At 41.7% G+C, this 25,020-nt stretch overlaps 1 protein-coding gene across 3 annotated transcripts in view; it reads right to left on the bottom strand.

The window, feature by feature from the left end:
- LOC311257777 (uncharacterized protein) overlaps positions 1-25,020 on the bottom strand; it is a 176,028-nt gene that overhangs the window by 4,790 nt on the left and 146,218 nt on the right. For all 3 annotated transcript variants that reach the window (XM_084353655.1, XM_084353654.1, XM_084353656.1), the window contains one exon: positions 1,353-1,509. In XM_084353655.1, coding sequence (XP_084209781.1) covers positions 1,353-1,489 — 137 coding nt within the window. In that variant the 5' untranslated portion in view covers positions 1,490-1,509. The remainder of the gene's footprint in view (positions 1-1,352; positions 1,510-25,020) is intronic.

The following is a 25,020-nucleotide window of genomic DNA, read 5'->3' as shown; positions in this document are numbered from 1 at the left end:
TTTTTTTTAGCTTAGACCAAAGGCATTTTTCTGATTTTGACATTTTCAGAAAGGATATTATAAAAGGGGATGTTCTCCATAATATTAATCTATTTCCAAATGATACACTGCAATTTGTGTGAGCCTCACATGGCCTCATCGGATAATATAAAAAAACGGGTAATTACATGAAAGGAAACTTTACCCAGAGTCAAAATATTTGTCTAAATATACACTCTGTACCATCTGTCAGTCCTCTGGGCTCCGCAGGGCAGGAGAGAGTGTTAGTGAAGGCTGTTTGAGGCCACTAATGAGTGAATCATCCACGCAGAACTAACAGATCTGCAGTTTGGAAAGTGTAGGATGAAGGCAGAAGCCGAATTGTAGTGGCCAGTATGAGCACAAAATGCTAACAAGCCCATGTCCAATACCCTGGCTTGGCAAGTCAGCACTGTGTATCCAGCCATCCTGTTGGGACCACACCACGCTCCATCTCTCACTGATCCAGAGCCCTTTTCTCTTTCAACTTCTCTGACAGCCGATACACACTGTCTGACCCAGTTTCACAAAGTTTTCAATCGTAAGCCGCCTTGGAAGGACACCAAAATGCCACTGCTTCCCGCAGCAGTATGGTAATTCACTGTCATAGTGTATGATAAAGAGGGAGATAATATCTTTCCTTCTTGCTGGTGGCAACCCTGACAAATATCACTCTAGATTTGTCTGTGTGCAACCGGTCGATGGCCGCAGTCTAATCCCCTTACAGAGGAGAAGTGTGGACTTTCAGCACGGTTATTTTTAAGGCAGACTAATCACATCTGTAGGTAGTGTTGTCACGGCATTTACCAAGTGTGCCCACATGAAGCACCATGACTGTTAGTCACTTGTGTTTAAAAGAGCTGACCATAACATAAAAAGTTGATTTTAGGTTGGTGGCTTGACATTGTGTAACTTTACAATATCTTTTTATAGCATGTTGGAGTATGAGTGTTATTTCAAAAATGAACTGAGGCCCATGTACATATTTATGACCTCATGGGAAACTCCGCAGTCCCCCCTTATTCTTCCTCTGAACTGAAATTCTTTATTTAAATCTGAACATAAATGTCGATAAGAAATAGAAAGTATCTGTTCTAATACTATAATAGTATTACAATAGTATAAATGAAACCTTAAAATCTAATAAATACTACCTTATTATTTACTGTATTATGTTTAAACGTTGTTGACACTAAATCAGAGGGGTGTTGGTTTATCTTTATAGCATTTTTTAAGGCTGTAGTTGGTGGATTTTCAAATGAAGCCATTAAGTGTTCCCGTTTTGTGTCCACCATTGTATGTAGAAATGTGGAACATACAGTTCATGTACGTACCATATTTCTTGAGTTGATTTGTGTTCCTGTTGGTTCTGAGGGAGGCTGCTGTCACACTTCGGTAGGGCGTCTTTCTGCGTTCCTGCTGCCGATGACAGCGATGAGGAAGATGACAAAGACAGCACATCTCCATCCATGATAGATCCAATCTTCAAATCTTCATAAAGTGTGGAAGGAAATTAAAAAGCTGCTACACACAAGGGGCCCAGTTTCTCCCTCATAAGTCTCCGCCAGCATGTGGTGGAAAGTAAATAGTGTCGTTAGTATTGATACATAGCAAAAGAGGAAGTAGCCGAGACCAGGAGCCACATGATGCAAAGTTGTGAGAATAGGAAGTGACACTGACAACTGCTTTATGTTAAAGAGGGTCAGTCCCTCTGTGGTGATTTGTGTAAATGTCTTGTACTTTACACGGTCTGATTGTACAGTACTCAAAATGTTTACGCAGTTGACTCGTTGTCTAGTTTTTACATCATTGGGAAAATCTGGAAACTCCACTCAGTGTGTGTTTATGCTTATATCAGCGTGTTAGGAGACTGGGTGAACAGGGTTACATTTTAAACTAACAGATAACACTGTGAAACTTCTCTAGCTGATTACTTACATTAATTATTATTTTTTGTATCACACATTTTTTTAAGTTTTATGTTGAAATATGCAAATGATGTTATCTGAACACTGGGTAAAGCCAGGTTCAACATTCTTGTTACTTAATGTTGAAACATCAGAGCTGAAGGTTTTTACCGCGGGGAGTTTGGATATCCCTTTTCATCAATCCATAAATCAGAAAATACCGTCAAGAGACATAGAAAAATCCATTTTCATCATGTTTTTAAGAAATTAAATGTTATATAAATTTGGCTATGAATGATATTTAATATGAGCTGCCCCTCTGTGAGAATAAAGGCAGGAATAAAACTGGAAAGTTGATGTACTTTAGTGCTAATGAAGTGGAGATTTCTGGCACAGTGTACAATAAACGCTAATTTTGAGAAAACGGCCTTTAGAATTAAGTATCCTTAAACTCCATAACGTTTTAGACATAAAATAGTAAATATTGTAAGATGTTTTAACTAAAAGATATCACTATAAACGTTCTCCAGTTGTTTAGTTACATTTATTATTATATTTTGTATCACAAAGTTTTATGTGTAAATATGCAAATGGTGTTATCTGGTTAAAAATTCACTAACTTCAGAACAGACATCTGAACACTGGATAAAGCCAAGGTCAAAATGTATGGTTCATTTTGTTGACATGTGAGAGTCAAAGGTTTAAACAGAGGGGAGTTTGGATATCCCTTTTTATCAGTCAATAATTCAGAAATTACTACTGGGAAACTACTGGTTGCCTTCCTAAAGCACAGTAGATCTACCCTGAACTGGATGACTTGAGAATTGTCACAAACACATGATAACTAATCTTGAGAAAACGGCCTTGAGAGATATGTATCCTTAAATGTAATCTATTTTTTGGACATCGTATAATGAAATGGTAAACGTTTTAACTCATATATCACCACGAAACACTACATTAAGTTATTTATGTTAATTTTTGTATCACAAGTTTTCTGATTATGTTCAAATCAAATCAAATCAAATCAAATTTTATTTGTATAGCCCAAATTCACAAATCACAGTTTGCCTCAGAGGGCTTTACAATCTGTACAGAGACGACACCCTCTGTCCTTCGACCCTCGATTCGAGTGAGGAAAAACTTGCCCCCAAAAAAGGCCCTTTTAACAGGGAAAAAAATGTGGAAGAAACCTCAGGGAGAGCCACAGAGGAGGGATCCCTCTCCCAGGACGGACAGACGTGCAATAGATGTCGCATGTACAGAGCAGATCAACGAGATCACAATGTATTCAATTATAAGCGATGGTTGACAGGAGTGAAAGTACACAAAGATGTATTACAGCAATAATGATGAAATGCACATGGAAATGTGATTACTAGTGATAACAGTAGTAGTGATCAATGGTAAGGATGGTATGTAGCAATGCAGTACGATAATAGTAGTGGAACGTATGTAACAGAGATGTGACTAATATTAGCGACAGTAGTGGTGTGTGTCAGGCAGGGTCATGGCAGTAGGTGCATCCACGATCAGGCAGGGCCATAGCAGTAGGCGCATCCACGATCAGGCAGGGCCATAGCAGTGGGCGCATCCACGATCAGGCAGGGCCATAGCAGTGGGCGCATCCACGATCCACGACCCGGGCGCGGCCAGGATCCAAGGGAGCCTGTAGGACTAGAAAGCACAAGGACTCCGGGGAAGAAGTAAGTCAGTGACATGCAGAGATGGGGCATGTATACAGGCATAATGTATACAGATGGAGAGGAGAGGAGAGGGGAGGAGAGAGAAGCTCAGTGTGTCATTGTCCCCCGGACTAGGCCTATAGCAGCATAACTAAGAGCTCGTCCAGGACAGGCCTGGGCCTGTCCTGGACCAGCCCTAACTATAAGCTCTATCGAAGAGGAAGGTCTTAAGTCTACTCTTAAAGGTAGAGAGGGTGTCCGCCTCCCGGACCAAAACAGGAAGATGGTTCCACAGAAGAGGAGCTTGATAACTGAAGGCTCTGGCTCCCATTCTACTTTTGGAGACTTTAGGAACTACAAGTAATCCTGCGTTCTGGGAGCGTAATGCTCTAGTTGGGTGATAGGGTAATATGAGCTCCTGGAGATATGATGGTGCCTGACCATTGACAGCTTTGTAAGTGAGGAGAAGGATTTTAAACTCTATTCTTGATTTTACAGGGAGCCAGTGCAGAGAGGCCAGTACAGGAGTAATATGATCTCTTTTCTTAGTTCCTGTCAGTACACGTGCTGCAGCATTCTGGACCAGCTGGAGACTCTTTAGAGACTTGTTAGGGCAGCCTGATAATAGAGAATTACAATAGTCCAGTCTGGAAGTAACAAATGCATGGACTAGCTTTTCTGCGTCTTTTTGAGACAGGATGGGCCTGATTTTTGCAATGTTACGTAGATGAAAAAATGCAGACCTTGAAATTTGTTTTATGTGGGAGTTGAAGGACATATCTTGATCAAAGATAACCCCCAGATTCCTGACGGTGGTGCTGGAGGCCAAGTTAATGCCATCCAAACTCGCTATATCATTAGATAATGCATCTCTAAGGTGTTCAGGACCAAGTACTATAACTTCGGTTTTATCTGAGTTTAACAGCAGAAAATTGCAGGTCATCCAGGTCTTAATGTCCTTGAGACATGCATGGAGTTTAGTAAGCTGATTAGTTTCATTTGGCTTTATTGATAGGTATAACTGTGTATCATCTGCATAACAATGAAAGTTTATGGAGTGTTTCCGAATTATATTTCCTAGAGGGAGCATATATAAGGTGAATAGTATGGGTCCAAGCACGGAGCCTTGAGGAACACCATGACTAACCTTGGTATACAGGGATGACTCATCATTAACATGTACAAACTGAAATCGATCCGATAAATAGGACTTAAACCAGTTTAATGCGGGTCCTTTAATGCCAATTAAGTGTTCCAGTCTCTGTAGTAGAATGTGATGATCAATGGTATCAAATGCAGCACTAAGATCTAGTAAGACCAGGACAGAGACAAGTCCTTTGTCAGAAGCGATTAGGTTCAAATATGCTTTCTAATTAATATACATTCATTTGCATTACACTCCAGTAAAATAGACTGAAGCAAAATAAACGCCGACAGTAAGTGTTTTGTTTTCCTTTCCAATATTCCTCTGGAAGAGCGCATGTTTTTCAGCAAAATAGCCCAAAATCTCATAATTGAGCGAAAAATGTTCTCACCTGCGGTTTCTTCCCTTAAAGGAGCAATTCATGAATTAGTTAGCAGCGGGAGATCTGAATAGATATGCATAATTTCTGCTTGATTATACATTGCAGGACACGTAATTGATAATAATGGTAAGGCATACATTTATTCATGACAAATAATGATAGGGTCAGGCGGATTGCATTCACAAGTCTGCTCATTACTGGGATTGAGGTAAGTGAGCTGCAGCAGGTTAATTAGGAAATCACATGTTCATCCAAGGGACCATCAAGTAAATTAAAGGATTTTTGTTAATTATGTTTCTTTATTCAGGCTAAGCTGTCTTTTATTATCGCTAACAAAACGAAATTGCCGACCTCGTTTGGTACACGTTCTCCTCCGCCGACGGTGGCCATTTGTAATAAAGAATTGCCTGAGAACAGGTTTGACAAAGAGATGAGCTGCAGTTCAGATGTAAATATCCTCCTCTCTCTCATAGTTTATGTTGAGGGCTGAAAGGTAAAATAAAATAAAACCTTTATCAGTGACAGTTTTCAGCACTACAACACTCACTACACAGAGTGTTACCTGCAGGCGATATTCTGTTTAGTCAAGTCAATTTTATTTATCTTGCTCAATATCACACATACAGTTTTGCCTCAGGGTGGCTCGACAGCATACAGATTTAATAAGATATTAACAGGAATAGGTTTTTTAAATGTTGATGCACAAGCATGAAAGATTAATTTTTTCACTCAAATCAATTAAATTAGCCATTGACTTGAGGAAAGCGTAGGAAATGAGAAAAAGCCATTTATCTGATTAAATGTTAGGCCTGTATTTAGTTGAAAGTACATAGACGTACACATGATGTTTTTTAAATTGCCACACTAGCAGCTCTGTAAGGTTGCACTAAGGAAAAACTGTGCGGTGAGCTGAAAGGTAACGTCAGCATGTTAACAGACTCTGAGTGACAGTGCTAACATCCTGCTGTTTAGCAGGTATAATGTTTACCATGTTTACCATCTAGTTAAGGTTTTAAGCATATCAATATTTGCTAAATAGCACGCCATACAAAGCCATACAGCTGAGGTGAATGTCTTTAGTTTCATTAACCAAAGCAGAATTTTGGGCTGATATTGGTGTTCGATGATCACCAAAGTGACTAAAATTCATCTTGAGCGATAACAAAGTGTCCATACCAAAGTTTATGGCCAGCCATCCAATAGTTTCACTTAAAACCACAACTGTGAACATTACGTTGGTGCTGGAGGAAAAGTTAGGCGAACACCAAAGCCATTTGTATTCATCCTCTGAGCACCATCTGGACCAAATTTCATTGCAATTCATCCAATAATTGAGGCTGGACCAATTCAGGTGGATGAACAGGCCAATGCTGCCATATGGAGACATTTCAACTAACTAACCGACTCACTAACTATGTTGTTATTTGATTCATAATGGAAAAGATAGGATAGTAGTCACAAAGACATTGTTTCTATTAAATTACTGTCCCTGGTTCTCACTTCAGACAACAGCAGTAAATTACTGCAAACAGCTTCTCCACTGGTGAAAAAGATTTAGAGTGTTGTTATCTGCTGTGGTATCCAGAGGGCTGAGTCAAAGTTGCTGTCATTTTAGTTGCATCAGATGGTGCAACACCATGAGATAAAAGCAGGAGAGGCAACAAAATGTGTCACTGCTGCCCAGTAGCTCCGACTTGGTCCAGTGATTCCATTCTCATGCCTGTGCCATCTATCATGGATGCCAGTCAGAGTATTGCTGTGCCAAGCAGAGGCTTTGCTGGGAGGCCCAACGAGGGAGTAGCGATGCAGTGCCTTTATTGACCCAAGCCTCTGTCAAAGCCAAGGACAAATGGGCTGCTGCTCCACGAGGGGATTGATTTTTAGTCTAACGGGAGACCACGGAGAGGAATAGAGAGCATCCCATGGAGTGGAGACGACTGAGAGGTGGATAGTTCTCCCCAGGTTACTGCCTCTCTTGTATGTGCCTGATGTGAATTCTTCATCAGGAGGAAATCTGGGTTTTGCTCTGGATTGGACCAGTTGTTCCCCAAAACACTTGCTCTCTGCAGTGCCTTTAGAACAGTTGATTCACCTGTTTAGTATCCAGCTCACCAACTCAACCTGGGTGCCTCAGTTGCATGCCTGTGGGTGAGTGTGTGCGTACTAGTGTAGGCTCTGGTTAAAACTTAACAATGCATTAACTTGTCATCTCCTGGTCTACCGCATAAGGAAGTAAAACACAGGGGCAGCATACACGCAAGTGGTTGTGAGCGAATGCAAACTTGCATACACGAAAGGTTGCATTCGCTCACAACCACTTGGATACACGCAAACACACGGTGCTAATGCACGTCTACTCCTACAGGACCGCTGCAGCAGAACAGCTCTATTTCACTGCTTTTTGAAATCAGGAAAAGACTGAATTCCATATAGATCCACAAAGAGAAATGATTTTCTATGCCACAGCACATTGTCACACTGATTATACTTAGAAATATAAAAAATGTGAGTGCGTCACATTAGAATGCAAGAAGCAATGAGAGAGAGATGAGGCATAAAACATTTGCTTCCTCCAAAGGAGAAGAATATGTTCGCATGCAGACCGAAGCAACTTCAGGCCATTTCAAATGCAGAAGCTATCAATGATATAAAAGGCTCTTTAATTAAGCATCCGATGGCATGCTCAGCCTTCCCCTGTTTGTAATATTAGCATGAAAAGAAGCTGTTTTAAAGGCAGAGTGCACTCGTGCAGTTTCCAGCTTTGAAATTCTCTTTACTAAGGTCAGGGTGTCTCAGCTGCGTGCAGCATTTCATCAGAAATGTTCTGCACTGGGTGGCATAAACAATACGAAAACAAACAGACAATCTATTAGGTGGGCAGTGTCTTTGGAAAACAGAGGGTATTTGTGCAGACAGAAAGAAAGAAAGAAAACACCACTTCTAAATTGATATTGACTACCTGCAATGATATTCTTCTGTGTAACATTTCTAAATGTAGTACTCCACAACAACACATTCACACAGACCTTTGTTGATTTACAGACATGAAAAAGATAGCTGCAAAGTCAGAGACAAAAGAGACCGTAAAATATCTTGTTACAGATAAAGCCTGATGAGCCGACAGGAAAGCTGGCAGGTACAAGGGCTGACAGAGAGGGATCTGCTGTTGTGTCTTGTACTATTCAGAACAATAAAGGTTGAATTTATAAATCTGATAACTTCAGAGCTCTGTAACTGATCAACCCCCTCTAGTTTTATGACAAAAAAGACAGGAGACATTAAGAGCATAAGAACTTAAAAGGGAAACTCTATTTCACAGATCAAAGTCTGTGTACTGGTCGGGATGAGTACTGTACTATGGCATATGTGAAAAAGTTGCATAAAGCTTTTTGAGGCTTCAAAGGCAGCTACGCAAAATCAAAGGTGCTCAAAAACAGAAGATGATGCATTACGAACTGCACCAGTGGTATGAGGTGGTATACGCATCCTGTTTCGTAAGTGGGCGCAGTCGGTACTGGTAACTGTCATGAGCTAGCTCAAAGGGCATCACAAAGTTACACCAACTAGCTCATTCAGGCATATGCAGAATACCCGCCTTACTCTGCCTCTGATTGGTTGCCTGCATTGGTTGGGTTGGTTTGGTCGGTTTGGTTTAGGCACGAGAAGTGAGAGTGGGTTAGGGTTAGGGTAAGCATATCAGCCAATCAGATGCATAGTAGGGCAAAGACAAGGAGTTCTTGCCAAAAAGAGGCAGAGTAAGGCTGGTCTTAACAAGTAAAGCAGTGGGATCCATAATGATGCAACTGTCTGCATCCTTTGGAAAAGAAAAGGCTGATAAATTGATCCTGCCAACAAGTTTTATCTGTGCAGCCTTCTGATGTGACACAGAGCTCAGCTGTTGTCCAAAAACTGTTAAAAACACACCATTGCACTGAGCGACATGTTCTTTCCTTACTGTTGACCCAGGGAATTTAGTTTATGTTGAGTCACCTACACATACAGTACACCATCCTGCTGCACAAAATGTGAATTAAGCTCAGCTCAGCTAATAATAGTCCCAGACAAAAGCACTGTTTACGCTTGTTTGAGTATTGTTACAGCTCACAGAAAATGACTTGACCTTGTCCTTTGTGCAGATACCAGTGGGACTGGGGCAATGAGCCTCGAGTGGGTGGAGTAGTTAGAAAGTAATGAGAGCTGGATTCATTGTTTGGTCTTTTCGTGCAATTTCTTGACAACAACAACAGATACAATAACCTGAGCCTTATCCTCTATGACCTTAGAGTTGTGCTGTTGTTTTCCAAGGAGGAATTTCTTACTCTACATTCAGATCCCTGTCTGACTGCATCTGGAGAGCCCTGTGTCGCAGACAGGACGGCAGATTGAGTTCAGCAAAGTTTTAATGTGACGCCATTAATTTGGCCACTTAATCACAAATGCTCACTATTCTCCATTAACTAAGCTTTTAATGCTCCCATTAAAAATTAATGTCACCCTTCTTTGCACTTCAACATGGGTGAGCTCATTAGAGACAATCTCTGAACATGGCTCCTCTCCGCCCAGCCACAGCTCAATACATCAAAACCCTGGTTCACTGTCTAGATTATATTGTTGGGGAGTAAATCTATCCTGGTCCCCTTAAATCTGCAGCTCAGCCAGGTCCATCATTATCTCCTTGTGTAATCTGGATCTCCACTGTAAGTGCCACACATGTCCTTCCTGTCTTTTTCCTTGTTCTTTTTTCCCTCAGTCTTTTTGTCCATTTGTCCTTGTCTTTCGTATCTCCCTCTGTCCTAAGTTATTTCTTTTCTCCTCTATTTCTTCGGCAGACAGACGTGAGCCAAACACTTTGAATATCTGGCATGGACCTTCTCCGGGTAGTTATGGCCCCTATTTATCAGCTGCAGAAATCAAAACAGGTGTCAAAAAGATAGAGCAGCGTTGTGTTCTTCTGCATAGTGAAAAGGGAGAGTTACTGTGAAATGCTGCCTGGATCTTTTTCAGTTAATTGGAAATGGAGCTGGAATAACTCTGCCTTTCACAAACTCACTTGAGGAAGGAGAGGAAGGGGACGCCCCAGCCACATGAAGATCCATCAACATACTGTATATGTGTATGTGTGTGCATGTGCATTTAATGATTGTTTTACAGGTAAAAGGGTGCGTGTAGTTGTGAGGGCCGCAGGAGCTTGCACTTCTCTATAAGACACATCATTTTCTGCCACATCGTACAATTATATTGCAGTAATCGATGACACATTACACAAATTGCTGACACGTCACCATAATCCATTCTGCGACATGTCTCTGACACGTTCACACATTCATGTCAAGGAATATCGCGCTGTGTTCGAGAATGTCGGGACGCATCAAAGAATGGAATTTTGAGACATTACATAAAATATCAGTGCCGCTGTCAATAAATGTTGAAAATGACCTCGGTCATAATGGTTGTATGAATGCAAAGCTCAGAAATATGTCAGAGCGAGGAAGCTATTTTTAGCTTTTTTTACTTCCTGTGAAGTTTGTTCTCTTTCTGACACTGACAGTTCATACACCCACTGATAATCGGCCAGTCAGTCAGTACCATTCATGTGATGATCATTGGACCAAGACCTGACCTTATGAAGTATTGATCTTCACCTCCAGACTTCACACTGCCTGTGATAATAAGCATAACTCTATTGTGCTGCTTCTACAGAGCTAATCTCCCCAGCAGTGGTGTGAGCTTGCTCCATGTGACATGTCATATTTCCTGGCCAGCCCCTTATTGCATTGCATTTGGTCGGGCATATGAATGAACACACAGAGCAGCACACACTTGATGAAAGAACAGAGATTTCCATTACAGAACAGTGTGTGACCATTATGGGGCAGGAGTAAAGTAAATAGGAGTTCCATGACCTGTGAAATATTTATCTGTATGCTGTGTATTGCTTGTGTTTGTGTGTGTTGGCTAAAGGAGTATAAACTGAGGTCCGTGGGGGTTTGAGGTGAAGGGGACGGGGACGGGGCGGGTCCCAGCCTGCAGGCTCTGGACAGAATCAATGGGATCAATTAACATAGGGCCCGACTGAAAGCAAACACTATATCAAATCCATCTGTAATCCACTATGGGTTTCCCCAGTGTGTGTGTGTGTGTTTATACAGGCACACATGAATACTTCAGATCAGTATACAGCATGCGGATTGTAATTTCCCAGTCTAAGTGGGTAAAACGTGATAGAGGAACAGAAAGAAAGCAAGAAAGAAAGAACTTAATGGCAAATTCGCAATACCAGAGTTGAGATAATTAAATTAAGCATTGTTTGTTCAGATCGTACAGATTTTATGACATCCATCAAGTTGGCAGAGGAAAAAATCAAACAAGCCAACAATCACACTTCCAATAAGACTTCCTGTGATTAATGTTTCAGAGGGCAATGAGGACATAAATTTTCCCTGGGTTGCTGTAAAAGGACAATTAAGATTGCCTGATTTAAAAAGAACTGATAACAAAGAGACAAAAATATCCTATTTTTGGGCGTATGTTTTGAACATCATCATTTCCACTGTTAATTGTATTCCTCACAAAAGCTGTTTAAATTTTTTTATTTACTTTGTTTGATAGGTTGCCTTGCTATTAAACATGAAGGGCAATAACTGTGTTTACGATCTTTGGTTTTCAGTGAAGGAGAGCAGAAATTTCTTTGCTGGATGTTTGTTACTGAAAAGGAAAAGAATATTGAGCAATTATTCAACTTGCTTAATGCTGTCTGTGCTATCAAATAATATCAGAAAACACAGGCACCCAAAACAGAGCAATCACATTTGCATTTAGCATCAGGTTTCTTCTGTTTGTGAGGATGTATGTTAGCTATTGCAAAGCTATGGCAGAGCTACTGTATGTGTGTAAGCTTCTCTTTAGTCCCTAGTGTGGAAAAACATTGAATCCTACCCTCCCTTTAATGCAACTTAATAGCATCTTTCTTTAGGACCTTTTAGCCCTCATCCTTCAAAGCCCAGGTTGTAACCCTTCATTATTACAAATGTCAAATCCATGACAACCAAGGATGTAATCATTAGTGGATATTTTCTCAGACGCTTCCTGCAATGATCAACTTAACTTTGCCATTGTAAAATCGGAGTGCCTGTTTACATGAAACCTCATGGTCTGCTTAAAAGGTCCAATATTGCATTAATTGAGAGCCCTCAGCCACGCCCCCAAACACAGGCAGAGCTGGTGCAACACGGTGAGGCCTATGAGAGCTGACCAATCAGAGCAGACTGGGCTTTTTGGGAGGGGGGCCTTAAAGAGACAGGCACTGAAAAAGATTCAGACAGAGGTTGGATAAAGTTGCTGTTGTGATGGAAAATAGTGGAGTAGTGTTTTTTTTTTTTTTTACATTATAGCATGTACAACAATTTTAATAGAGACCCAAAGTAAAAGTATGAACATGAGAATAAGTATAATATGGGACCTTTAACCTATCCACAGAGACCAGATATATTGATGAGACAACATACCTTCCAGCCAGTAATGCGTGCAGTGTATATTCACTGTGGATCCTATTGCATCGGCATATTTTGGCAAAACTCACCTCTTTTTCTTGCAGAGGATCAGATAATGATTCTGTGAGACAAACACCTGCTCTGGGCTGTTGTAGTATACGGGGGGCATTATCTCTCCCAGGTTCCAGACAGTTAGCTTCTGCCTTTGCCTGCTTCTCTTTTACTCAAAGCCAATATGACTATTTATGTGAGGGTGCTGGGAAATGATAGATGATAGCGTGCTGCCTAATAAATATGAAATCCCTGGATCATTAGCTGGATTAGATTGGAGGGAAAAGTGCATAATCAGCCCATGGACGCACTGTGGTAGGGGAGTCATCGATATCATCGAGTCAGTTCAACCTCAGAGAGACAGACATAGTTAGAGACACAGAGGGAGAGACAGTTAGAGGCATGGGTAATAAGGGAGAGAAGTCTAAAACGATTAATTCAGTAATGGACAGAGAGCAGGCCAAGGCAATTACAGAATATGACCGTCTATTTAGCATTCAAATGGGGCTGCTATTGCCCTGGATAGTGAGGTTGTTTAGTCTCTGAGCTTGGAGAGGGCTGCAGGATATAGAGAGCAGGAAAAAAGATGAAAGTTTCCTGTCAGTAGAATTATACTAAGGCAATGAAGGAGAGGGAAGACAGAGGAGAGGAAGACATGCTCTCCTTTGTTGTCAAATTTATAGCGCTGACATCACCTTTCATTCAGTGTTGCCTTTACCTTTTAGCCTCAAACCAGGGCTCGGAGAAGGTGGAGAAGTGGTGCCACGGAGTGCTGCAGTGGGCCATCCCTCCAGCCTCGCTGACAGGCCAGTCGATGTGTTTAATCAACCAAAGACACGCTATAGGGAAACAGGCTCTGCATCAAAGAAGTGCTGATACATTGATTCACCTCACCTCCAGCCATAACAGCCTATCTACTTTGCCTGGTCCAGGGCAGCACACATACAAGTACAGTTGTCATGCCAGAGAAATCAAATCAAATCAATTTTATTTACATAGCCCGAAATAACAATCACATTGCCTCAGTGGGCTTTACAAATCTGTACAGTGAACGACATCCTCTGTCCTTAGACCCTCGAGAGAAAGAGATAACCTCAAAGGGAAGATATTGAGCAGGAAAAGGAGGATGCGCGTTGCTGGAAGATCGATACGCTGCTCAAGCTTTGCTGTGTTCTGACATCAGAACAGGATAGAATTGATCTGGACCTCCTGTTTCATTGGAGGGCTCCAAATTTCAGAGACCAATTTTGTCCTGAAACTGCAGTCATCATGAAATATACATTAATATAAAATGTGACGGTAAAAAGTTTCACGGCCAGGCTGCGGTGCTGACTGCAAGCATCCCCTCATCTGCTAATACCCATCTAGACTTGGAATCTCTTCGCCAAATCATAAAGATGAGATATTATCTCCTCAATACAACGGCTCCATCCTCACTTTCACTGCATCCTTGAGGGACCTTTAAAATGAGCAATAGAAGACGTCATTGTCTTTCATGGGACAGTTACTTTTCCCAAGCAGCTTTCTTCGAGCACTAAAAGTATTGAAATCTCTGAAGTACAAGGATAAATGAGGGTTTACAAGACGAGATGAAGCCATCGACACAAAGACGCGGTCCCACGCAGACATTCACATGTCCATCATATCAACACCATGCTTTCACAACATGCCACTGAGCTGTTGTCTCAGAAGAGGCTTATTTCTGGTGCAAATTTCAATGCCAGCGTGGGAGACATTTTTTTTTCCTTTAATTTATTCTTCTCCTCATCCCCTGACGTGCGCCTTCATTCATATGAAGATAAACCGTACTCATTTCTTCCTCTCATACACTCGGAATAACAGCCAAAATAGATTTCTTTGAGGATATGGCTTGTAAGATTACATTTTCTCTTACATCACCCTTTTCCATCTGCTCTAAGTCCTCCCACTCCCCAAAAAGGGGCTGATGGAGGCACTGCTGCAAACCCTCTAGGTTTCCTGTATCGTCCCACTGCCCCTCGCCCTGGCCCGGCATCGTTAGCTCACCGCAGGCCTAATTGGGTTGTGTCTAATAACTGCCATCCCCAGGGTGTGCTCTAATGAATAGAGAATATAATTAATGCCATGGTGACGGATATTGGCTCACAGCCCTCAGGCAGGACCTGCTCAGCATTCGACTTCTTCACCAACTTATCTCCCTCTGTCTCCTTCTGACTCTGCATTCCCTCCTCTGAGAGACCGCGGCATAATAAGCATTGTGTATTCACCCGGCTTTCACCCATTGGGCCCTGCTCCAGACCGATTGCTGCTCTGAAAAAACTACAGATGCGCGACCTTCCATTTAAGATAGCTGATCAAGTGAAGCCCTGAAATTGCCTGGCATTGCGCTGATATTAATCCTATTGTAAACAATGCTCTGGCTGTCTGGTCCGCTGTGCTTTGCAGGGCTTACTATGAATTTTAAACATGTTTGTGAATAGCTGTGAGTGGATGCCTGAGTGTGCGCGTGTGTGGTGCTGACGCTGTGTCAGCGTAAGTGTCAATGAGGCGTCCAGGTGAATCCAACAAAAGATGGAGGAGTGAACAACCAGCTGCTCATGCCCCTCACCGAGCACACCTACAGGCATCCATCTAGCTGTCCGCCACTCTGTCGCGCCTCACAGGAAGATGCTGATGGATTCACCCTCGATCCTGCCCTTTCTCCGCTGTTTCAACGGCTCTCCTCTCTGCCCTCCCGCTTCCATCTGTCTGCCATCTGCTCCATCCTTCTAACTTCCTCGCTCCCATGTTACCTCGCGTGCAGTCTGATTTCACCCTTCTCCCACAGCAGCTTCACTTCCTCTATCACCAGCATTCGGGCTGCTTGGTACTGGCATTTTACTGTCAGGACTTGCAGGGAGGCACTGAAAAGACAATTCTTTTCAGAAAGAGGCGATCTTTACTTATTAATTTAGCCGGCCCGTCTCCTGCTGAAACATGAGAGTTTAACTATTTTGTGGAGTACTTCGAGCTTAGAGGAGCAAATACTTTGTGGCACACTACCGACCCCTGGTGGTAGCCCACTGCCACTACACCTCACAGGTATGATTATTCCCCAGTTTGACTGGCAGCCTCTGTGGCCAGGCGTGAGTCCAGGGTGCGCTCTTAATGAGAATCTTGGGAGCAAAATAAGAGAAGAGAGGGGTGGGGGATAAGGAAAGCTGAAAAGGTTGAAAGAGAAAGAGGGAGAAATAAAGTTGGCAGGACGGAGAGCTGCAGTAATTGAGGGTAAAAAAAAAAAAGTTATAACAAGGTGATGCTCTGTTGCTTCAGTTGGCTAAGTTAAGCTAGGCCAGTTTGTAGCAGGATTAGAGAGAGCATCTGCACACCGAGAGGCTAATGACCATGCTAGAGATGGATGGTGAAATGACTGCACAGATGCCCTTGTTTGTCTTTGTAACTGCATGTATGAGTGTTTCTGTGCAGGCGCTTGCCTGTATGTGTATGTTTAGCTCATGTTTGTTTGCCTGTGTACAGGCACGCGGTCGCCTCAGCGCTGACTGACAGGTCATTAATGAACATGGAATCCGACATATTTATCACGCTGGCTGAGAGAAGCCAAACCATTATGTTAAAACCATTAGCGGGAGGCTGAATTCATGACACGCATGGCTTCCATGCCAGTTGACTGAAATAGCTGTAAATGGATTAAATTAAGTATGCAAACATCCTGACTGACGTAGAAGAAATGCTGCAATACATTTGCAATTTCACAGAAGGTTTTGGCCTCTGCAACATATTTCTCCTGGATAAAAATAATGCCTTTGTTTGAGTAAAATGAAGATTGCCTCTCTTTTGTCTGTGTGTGCGTAGCAGTGTGACTATGTGTAGCATAATAGTAATGCCATGAGGCTTCCATTCAACGTCTTAACATCACAGCAGACTACACCCCACTGCACTGACCTTGGCTGTAATTGCAGCAGGACCTTTTCTTTTATGCATTGGTCACCGGGATTGAAAAATTAAATGTCAACCATGCCTGAGGAGGAAGAAAGGTACTGCACTGTATTCGACTGGAAACGGTCCAAAATGTCCGACATTCAGTCGCGCTGTTCCTTCTGCTCCTCATGAGAGAGCCCAAGTCTCACTGTGTACACAAACACACACACACACACAAACACATACACACACACACACTTGGAAAGAGTACTTGGAAAGATGTCAGAAATCCTCCAAACCACTGAAATGGATACTAATGGCATTCTGTGGGAGTCTATTTAATTGCAGAGGATACAGAGAAAAAAAAAACTGACTGCACACACACAGATCCATTCATTCATGCAGACAGGAGCAGAACACACACACACACACACACACACACACACACACAGTACACAAATACTGTACACACACACATGGACACACAAACCCTTGTCACTAAGCGGTACAGAAGACAGAGGGATTGAGAGTATTCACATTTGGAGGGGAAATAGAGCATGTGGTGACAGCGGAGTGTTGGGAGTGTCCAGAGGGAGTCGATGATGTGCAGCCGAGAGGAACAGCTTTGAGTCAAGGTTTCTCGGAGTCACAGGGGGAGGAACAAAACATTGGGGTTTCTGAAAGGTTTCTCTGATTCAAAAGGTGACTGAGACCTTTTTGGGTGGAGCGCTACAATCAGAACATTCGAGTGGTGAATGTTCGGGCACTGGAAATTGATTCTAGATAAAATTTTGGTTGCTTCTGTGGAGCGGGTACATTCACTGATATGAAAAACCAATTGATACATTTATCTTAAGTTTACGATGGCTGACATGGAAAGACATTTTGTACCAGTGGTCAAGTTTACGGCACAAAACAGACTAATTCATTTGATATCACCTTCCACAATGGTGAGACGTATGATTTTGTTTCTCCAGCAGCGACAGCAATACGTAGTAGTTTTCCAAGCCTAAGACACTGAAAGCAAAGAAGACTTATCATCTACAGTGTCTCAAAAAAGCATTTTGCCTTGTCATCCCGGCAATTTATTTTCTGCAGATCCCGCCACTACCTTATCCTGTCTCGATGGCATTTACTGGATTCATTGCCAGTATTTCCGTCTCCATCTGGGGCTTTCCCTCGCAAGGTGGTTTTAACAAAACAAAAGTAATTGTTTCTAGGTGCTCTGAAATTGTTTCAGCATCCCAGAGATAACAAATGAGGGCAGCTTGAAAAAATCATTCCCCTTGAAATCTGAGATGAATTTGCCTCTAATCATGAGCGGGTAATAGCCCACCACTCACCGAAGCAGAAAAATTCAAAGCCTTTGGAGCAACTTCCCTCAAGCTTGTTGAGAGCTCCCCTAATACTTCTAATATATCATATCAGCACACATTAGAAGTCATAGGACAATTTTCTGTACCTCTTTTACATAGTTTTGGAGTCTCTGCCGAGCTGGATATAGCGAGATGGTCCTCAGCACCTGCAAAGATCTTAGAGAAATGTTCAAGAAGTGATTTTATTTGATAACTGCTATCATCCAGACAGAGATTATTTATAAATGGGCCTCTTTGGTTAGGAAGGTTCCTGCAAGGCCCCTCAAGACTTTTAAATCTCAACATCTCAATATTATATGAGTCATCTTCCAAACTCGATGTGGAAAACTGAATTTGGCCTTATTTTATCACAAAGCACAAACTGAAATAGTTCCTGACTTTCAGCGGAAAATTAATTCAATTGAAAACAGAAAGCCAGAAAACTATTTTACATCCCCGGCCTGCACAAGGTTGTAGACGGGACAAACATAAGAGATATATCAGTTTATCAAACAGTGTGCACACACTGAGGAACAGTGCCATTTCTTTTAATAATGAGAGAGACCTGCCACAGTCTTTGTTGCATTCATCACCAGCTCCAACCTGAAAATCCTTGAAATTAAACAAAATGAATAAAGTGTCTTTAACAGAAAGTGGCAGGAGCAGTCTGTACAAACTGTACTTATCACACGTTGAGTGACACCTCGTCCTGTTGGTGGTGAGCCAGTTACACCTTTTGACGAGCTGCTATTACTGCGCTGGGTGAACGTTTTTGGGGAGTGTAGAATCAGTATTTTGTGTAAGTTTGTGTATGTAATTGCGTGTGTGTTTGTGTGTGTGTGTGTGTTTGTGTGTGTTTGTGTGTGTGTGTGTGTGTGTGTGTGTGTGTGTGTGTGTGTGTGCGTGTGTGTGTGTGTGTTTGTGTGCGTGTGCGTGTGTGTGTGTGTGTGTGTTTGTGTGTGTGCGTGTGTTTGTGTTTGTGTGTTCTATTAACCTGAAATTTCTCCCAGAAATCCAATCATGCAGCAGAACTCAGCTCAGTTTGTCACACCTCGATGACCCCTGCTTGTAATCACACCATATACTGGAAATGATCCAAAAGTCTGAAGGTGTATAAGGGCAGGACACATTATACACCAAAAACAGCTCCCTGCTGTACACCACTTTATGAGGAGACAAACACATTGTGCCTCTCTCTACTTTGAAATGGAGGTTAAATATTTGTGCACATTATGACTAACTTCAGTTGAAAACGGTTCATAACATATTTCTGAAGACGTCTGTGCAGCTTTAATCTATTTCTTTCATCTGGTGAATAAATGTTTTCCAAAATAATGTCAGATGTGGCTCCAACTTCTATTCCTGTAGTCTCTAAAGGGATGAGCAAACGCTTTAAAGCTTCAATTACCTTACAGAGAAAATCTTGCCCTCCGTTTTGATTCACTTTTGTCTTTGAAAACAGATTAAATGTTGTAAATCGTCATTGGTCTGATCTGAACACATTCTGCACTGATCCATCCGAAAACAGGAAAGCTGTGTTTAATCTTCTGAATAAAGAATTTTTAAGGATGAAATAATTGCAAATTGCTGTGGGATCAAGGAAAAAGTATACATACATTTACTCTCTCTGTATAGACATGCTTATTACCCCCAGTTCAGTTAACACATAACAGGATTAACACATGATGTCGCAGCTCAAGAAAAGTGAGGTGAACGTGTCCTAACAGGCATTCGTTAAAACCTTCATTAAGGCCTGGTGTCAGTGTTGCAGTCATCAATATCAACAGTGATCAATAGTTTTGCTGTTAATACTAAATCAAATAAAACCCCCCAAAGTGAAATAGTTAATAGTTCTGCCAAACTCACTGGCTGTTTTTAGCTCAGTGGATCAGACATTTAAAGCCATTTCCCACGAGTGCAATTTTTCTGCATGACGACTATACACACCGGGTCCAGTCAGAATTGTACGCGGTGCCATGTGCCATTGTTTCCCTGCTCCTTTCTCTCAGGTTTCCTGCACAGACATGAGTTGAGTCTCACAGCACAGGTTCGTTTGAAGGAGAGAAAGGGGTCGTCACAGGGTGGCCACAGATGCGAGATATCACCACAGCCCACTTAGAGGCTGGGCGGGATGCACTTTGGACCTACTCTGGAGATGGTCCATCCCAGGTGCGGCTTGGCTCAACTCGGCACGGTAAAACTGGTAATGGAAATGCAAATCGGCACCCCGTGGATTGACCCTGCGCGGCCCAAAACGACAGTGGAAAACCCTGCTTGACAGCCATATCCATCCAGATATTTTTTGCTGCAGCAGTGTGCATATGTTAATGAGAACCCTTAAAATCATTTTTTATAAATTTAGTGTGCAAATGTTTCAGACGAAGATCTGTGCTTGGTGTAAAAAGGCTTTAATTTGCTTTATTCCCAATGGCTTTCACCAACTGATAGATGAGATTCTAGTTTCAAACAGTCAAGGCCACATATGACTGCAAGGTATAGAAGACATTGGCTACATTTTCAATTGGATGGATACCAGTGGCACATATGAAATTCGTACAATTTTCCAGCAAAGTACCAGATATGACAGCAAACATGTATGATGCCATATTAAATGTGATAAATGCATTGAAAAATAAATCATAATTCAAAAGCTCATATTAGATGCCTGCAATGATTGTTTCACGAAACTGTGTCAGTACAGGATTTAATATGTTAAATTATTAATCAGCTGCAGGGGAACACAAAAATTGCTGTTCGTGATTATTTTCATTAAAAAAATCATAACAAAGTGAAGATTTCCATCCAAAACCTTCACCGAACCTGACATACAACTAGCAAACAGCCATCACAAAAGAATGCACACTGAGACTCTTAATAACCGAACAAACAATTAGCTCTGTATTGATCAGTAAAGCACTGATCATAAAGCATGACAAAGCGTTGCACTTCTCATTAAAACGGCCGTAAACATGAAGTGTTTATGGATGGTTATTACGCCAGTTTGAAAGAACTAATGACATGGCAGATTTCTTAAGATATATGCACCTTGATAATTCTATACTCTCAGCTGAAAGGGAAATTTCCCTCGTGGGATATTTGACCATTTTCCAACCATCACTTTTGGCCATGCTTGCATCAAAATAATATCTATTAATAGAATGCAATTAATTGAAAACATACACATCTTAAAACACTGGTAAAATCTTCTATTCACACCAGTGGCTTGTTGCGGTGAAAATTAAATGCAGCATTTTTATAGCTATTCAGAGCAGCCCTTGAATGCAACGTTGGAAACAAATTATATTCAATATGTTATTCATTTGCATACTGCCAGATATGGTTTTGTCTCCAGCGGAGCAGCAATTGTTTCTATCAAGTGACGGGGGGCAGGGCCAGCAACGCTGACAACTAATCACACTGTATGCATTGGCCAATTGGGGATCATGAATATTGATGCGTTTATGGTGTTCCTTTATAGATGCATGCGGCGCCAACAAAACCCAAAACAACTTTTGATGAAACTGAATAACCATTAGCAGAGAAATATGTGTTGCATTAATGTCAATAAAATTAGTATTCCACATATGTTACCTCCACTGTGCAGACTTTGATTGCGAGTATAATCAGACTGATATAATCAGACTGCTGTGTTTACCCTGCTTGACTTCAGTTTTACCTTAATTGCATCATAACCACATTTCAAGAAAACATATAGACTCTGAGTGTGAAGGTTGATCAGCCTAACATTGTAACGTTTATTCTACAGTATAAAAACACAATGACGTCAGCACCATCCTTCTACCTCGTTGAGTTTGCGCTATCGTGAGGCTCTGCAGTGACAGAGGAAGTGAAAGACAGGAAAGCAGAGAGAAAGAGAAAGAGAAAGAGAAGGAGCGAGGAGGAGGGGTATTTTTTTGGAAGGAGTCAGACAAGTTTGGAGAGTGGTGAGGAGATAAGACCCATGGAGATATAGCCGCACAAATCAGCTCTGAGTTGATGCTGTAACACTGGAGAACTACAGTCTCCAGAACGAGAATTAGCACAAAATTAGCACATATTATCATAATCCTTTCCTTTCTTCAATTTTTTATGATGTCTGTCTGTCTGGGTTGCTCTCTTTCGTTTCTTATTTAGTCTCTTTATAACTCCAATCCAATGTCATTGTGAAACTTTGCTTCCACAGTGACCTATAGCTACAATAAAAGGCAACAACTCCAAATCCGCCCAATTGGTTTTGCCGCACCGGCCAATAACAGCTATAAGTGATTTGAGAGATAAAAAAACTTTAGGGTAGGTGATATATATACACAAAACGGCTTGAAGAGAGGAGAGGCCAATGAGGAGTTGGAGGATTATAGAACAATGACTAAGGCTGTTGCGCTGCTCTGAGCTGAGTCACAGGCACCTGTTAACTGACACTCCACGTACACTTATAAACTGGACTGATGACCACTGAATACCTGAAAAAAGACCGGATTACTGTTGAGACAACACATCCTCATACCTAAACCACTGAGTAAATCAACTGTCAGCGTAGGAGCCATCTCCCTGGACGCAGACATTTTTCATTAATGTTCCATACCGAGACGTATTTTTGACGGGCACAGTTGCTCTCAGCTGATGAGATCTACTGAACCAATTCCAAAGCTTTTTGCACCTATTAATCATTTAGACCCCAAAACATTTAAAAGATAGGGCCCAGGTTTAAAAAAATACCTGAATTACCCTTTGAATAAGAGTAGTACATTACTGGCTGTGTCTCTTTATTACTCCCTCACTTTCTCTCTCCACCCTGGAATCGATATCCATTTCTAGAAATGGAATGCACGGGGGATTGAGTGCTCATTAAAAGCAATGAAGCCAGACTCTGGAGCAGATTTGCTGAGAGATCCTCCATCTTGGCCTCAACATTTTGGAAAAAAGTCACACACATACAGAACAGAGGCGTAAAGGCTAATATGCATGTGTTTTGAGGTCTTCTGACAGAGAGTGTCCCCTGAACGCCATAGCCAAAGACCTACTGTACATTTTCCATCATAGACCCACACACCTCCTCCCCTGCATCCCGCCCCTCCCTGCTACTACTGATGGGTACCAACGTCATGCTCCTGCTGCCTGGCAACGCCTCTTCACTGGAGGACGAAAAGTGCTTCATTGTTTTTCTGCCATTCACAGCAGCTCTCTCAAGGTCCCTGCCTCGAAGGGAGAAGAGGACACCTTTCTCTTTTTTTCCTCCTTTCTGTTTGCATCTGTGTTTGTGTGAACCTGTGTTTGCAAGGGTGACAAGAAGTGTATGTACTGACTGTAACAATCATGGCTGACCCTTGGGAAAAGGATGGATGCAAAGGATCCAAGGCCTCCATTAAAGTGCACAATGGTACGCCTGCTCGCTTTTGTCCCCTGCATTTCTTTTTTTTTTTGAGATATTGAGACGTTTCAATCACAGTGAGAGAGCAAGACAGGAAAAGAAAGAAAAAGAAAGTCATACACACAGAGAAGATGAAGACCCAATGGGACCCAAAGTCCATCCTTATCACTACTTAAGTGTCCAATCACGTAACGTACCTCACTCATGTCCTGCTTAGCTCCGACTTGGCAGATCAATAAAATGTCACCTATCACCAGGAGCATGGTTTCTCATTTTAAACCTGAAGACAGCATGTCTTGAGCTCACTCACCAGGCGTATTCACCACACCCGTTCTCTCTCACACTCTTTAACTTTCTTTCCCCTGAAGGTATTTGTGGTTTTCGAAGCAATGGTCTCATCCTTCCTTCACTTTTTACACTCCAGTGCCTTTACTGAGGAAAGTCTCCCAGTCGACCCTGTATTCTCACTGTAATGACTGTCCAATCAAATCAGTCTGTCTGATAAACAGCATACAGACATTTGAGAAACACATACTGTATGTATGCTCTTCATTATGCAAGCACACACACCAAAGAGGGGAGATGCATAGAGGCACACACACACACACACACACACACACACACACACACACACACAATCTGACAAAAGCAAAGCAGTGAAGTGAGAGCAGAGACACTTTTGTACTTGAAACCAATTGCACCATTGGGATCAGAGCAGATAAAAAGGTCTGGGGAAAAGAAATAAAAACGCCACTCCATTTTTAAACCTTTAATATAAGAGCAGAAGCCTCCCTTTGATTCTCAAGGCCTGTAAATTGGAGAGATGGCGAGAATGCACCTTATCTTCTCTCAGCACCCTGTCACTCTTTTGTGCTCGTTTTAGTTGGCCTCTGAAAGAAACTGGTGTCTCTGATAATAGTGCTCAGTGTCCGACTCTTTCACCTCCATTTAAAGGAGCATTATTACTCATTCATACCGGCCAGAGGACAGCAAGTGTTGCTTTTAGTTATCACTCTGTGAGTGTACAGTTGTCAGCAGTCAGTTAATGTATGGTTGAAATATCGCAAAATATGAAATTGAGATTAACATACATATGATGAATTTGGGGTCAATAAAGCAATTGTACAAAGTCTGGATGACATTTGTTTTCAGCTCGTAAAATATCAAACCAACGTTGGCTGATTTATAGGAGGGTGTGTTATCAGAGCACAACAGAAAAACCAAAGAGACTTTCAGCCATGTGCTAAAATCATGGAAAATTAATGTTTTCAGGTTATGCTCAAGCCACGCCGGTGCATGGGGTACCTGATTTGACTGTTAATGCTCCAGCATCTCAAATGTGCCTTTTACAGCAATAATTAATTAACCCACGCTGATAAAATGACAGGGAAACATCCAACAAATGCAGCAAGATTTTACATGAAAACAGACTCTATCAGTTTAACAATCATAACCCCAGGACCTTTAAATAGTTACAGCACATAGTGTAATACTTAAGGTCATTGCTCTCATTCTTGCAATCAGAGTTAATTGACTGAAGGTTTCCACAAGAGTAGTTTAATTTGAGCTAATTACAAAACAGCAAAAAAAGAAAAACCAAAGCTTTAACAATAGTGGTAATAAGTTTCGTAATGGCTTCTCCCCGAAATCTGATAGTGTTTGTGTAAAAATTAAGCCCTGGAGTGATTGTTTGCTTCATTTGATTAAACTGTATCACAGAACT

This window comes from Pagrus pagrus (genome assembly GCF_965226575.1).
Source record: "Pagrus pagrus genome assembly, chromosome: 5".
NCBI classification, from domain to species: Eukaryota; Metazoa; Chordata; class Actinopteri; order Spariformes; family Sparidae; genus Pagrus; species Pagrus pagrus.
The sequence above is the reverse complement of the archived record's forward strand: the minus strand, read 5'-3'. Positions and strand labels throughout refer to the sequence as shown.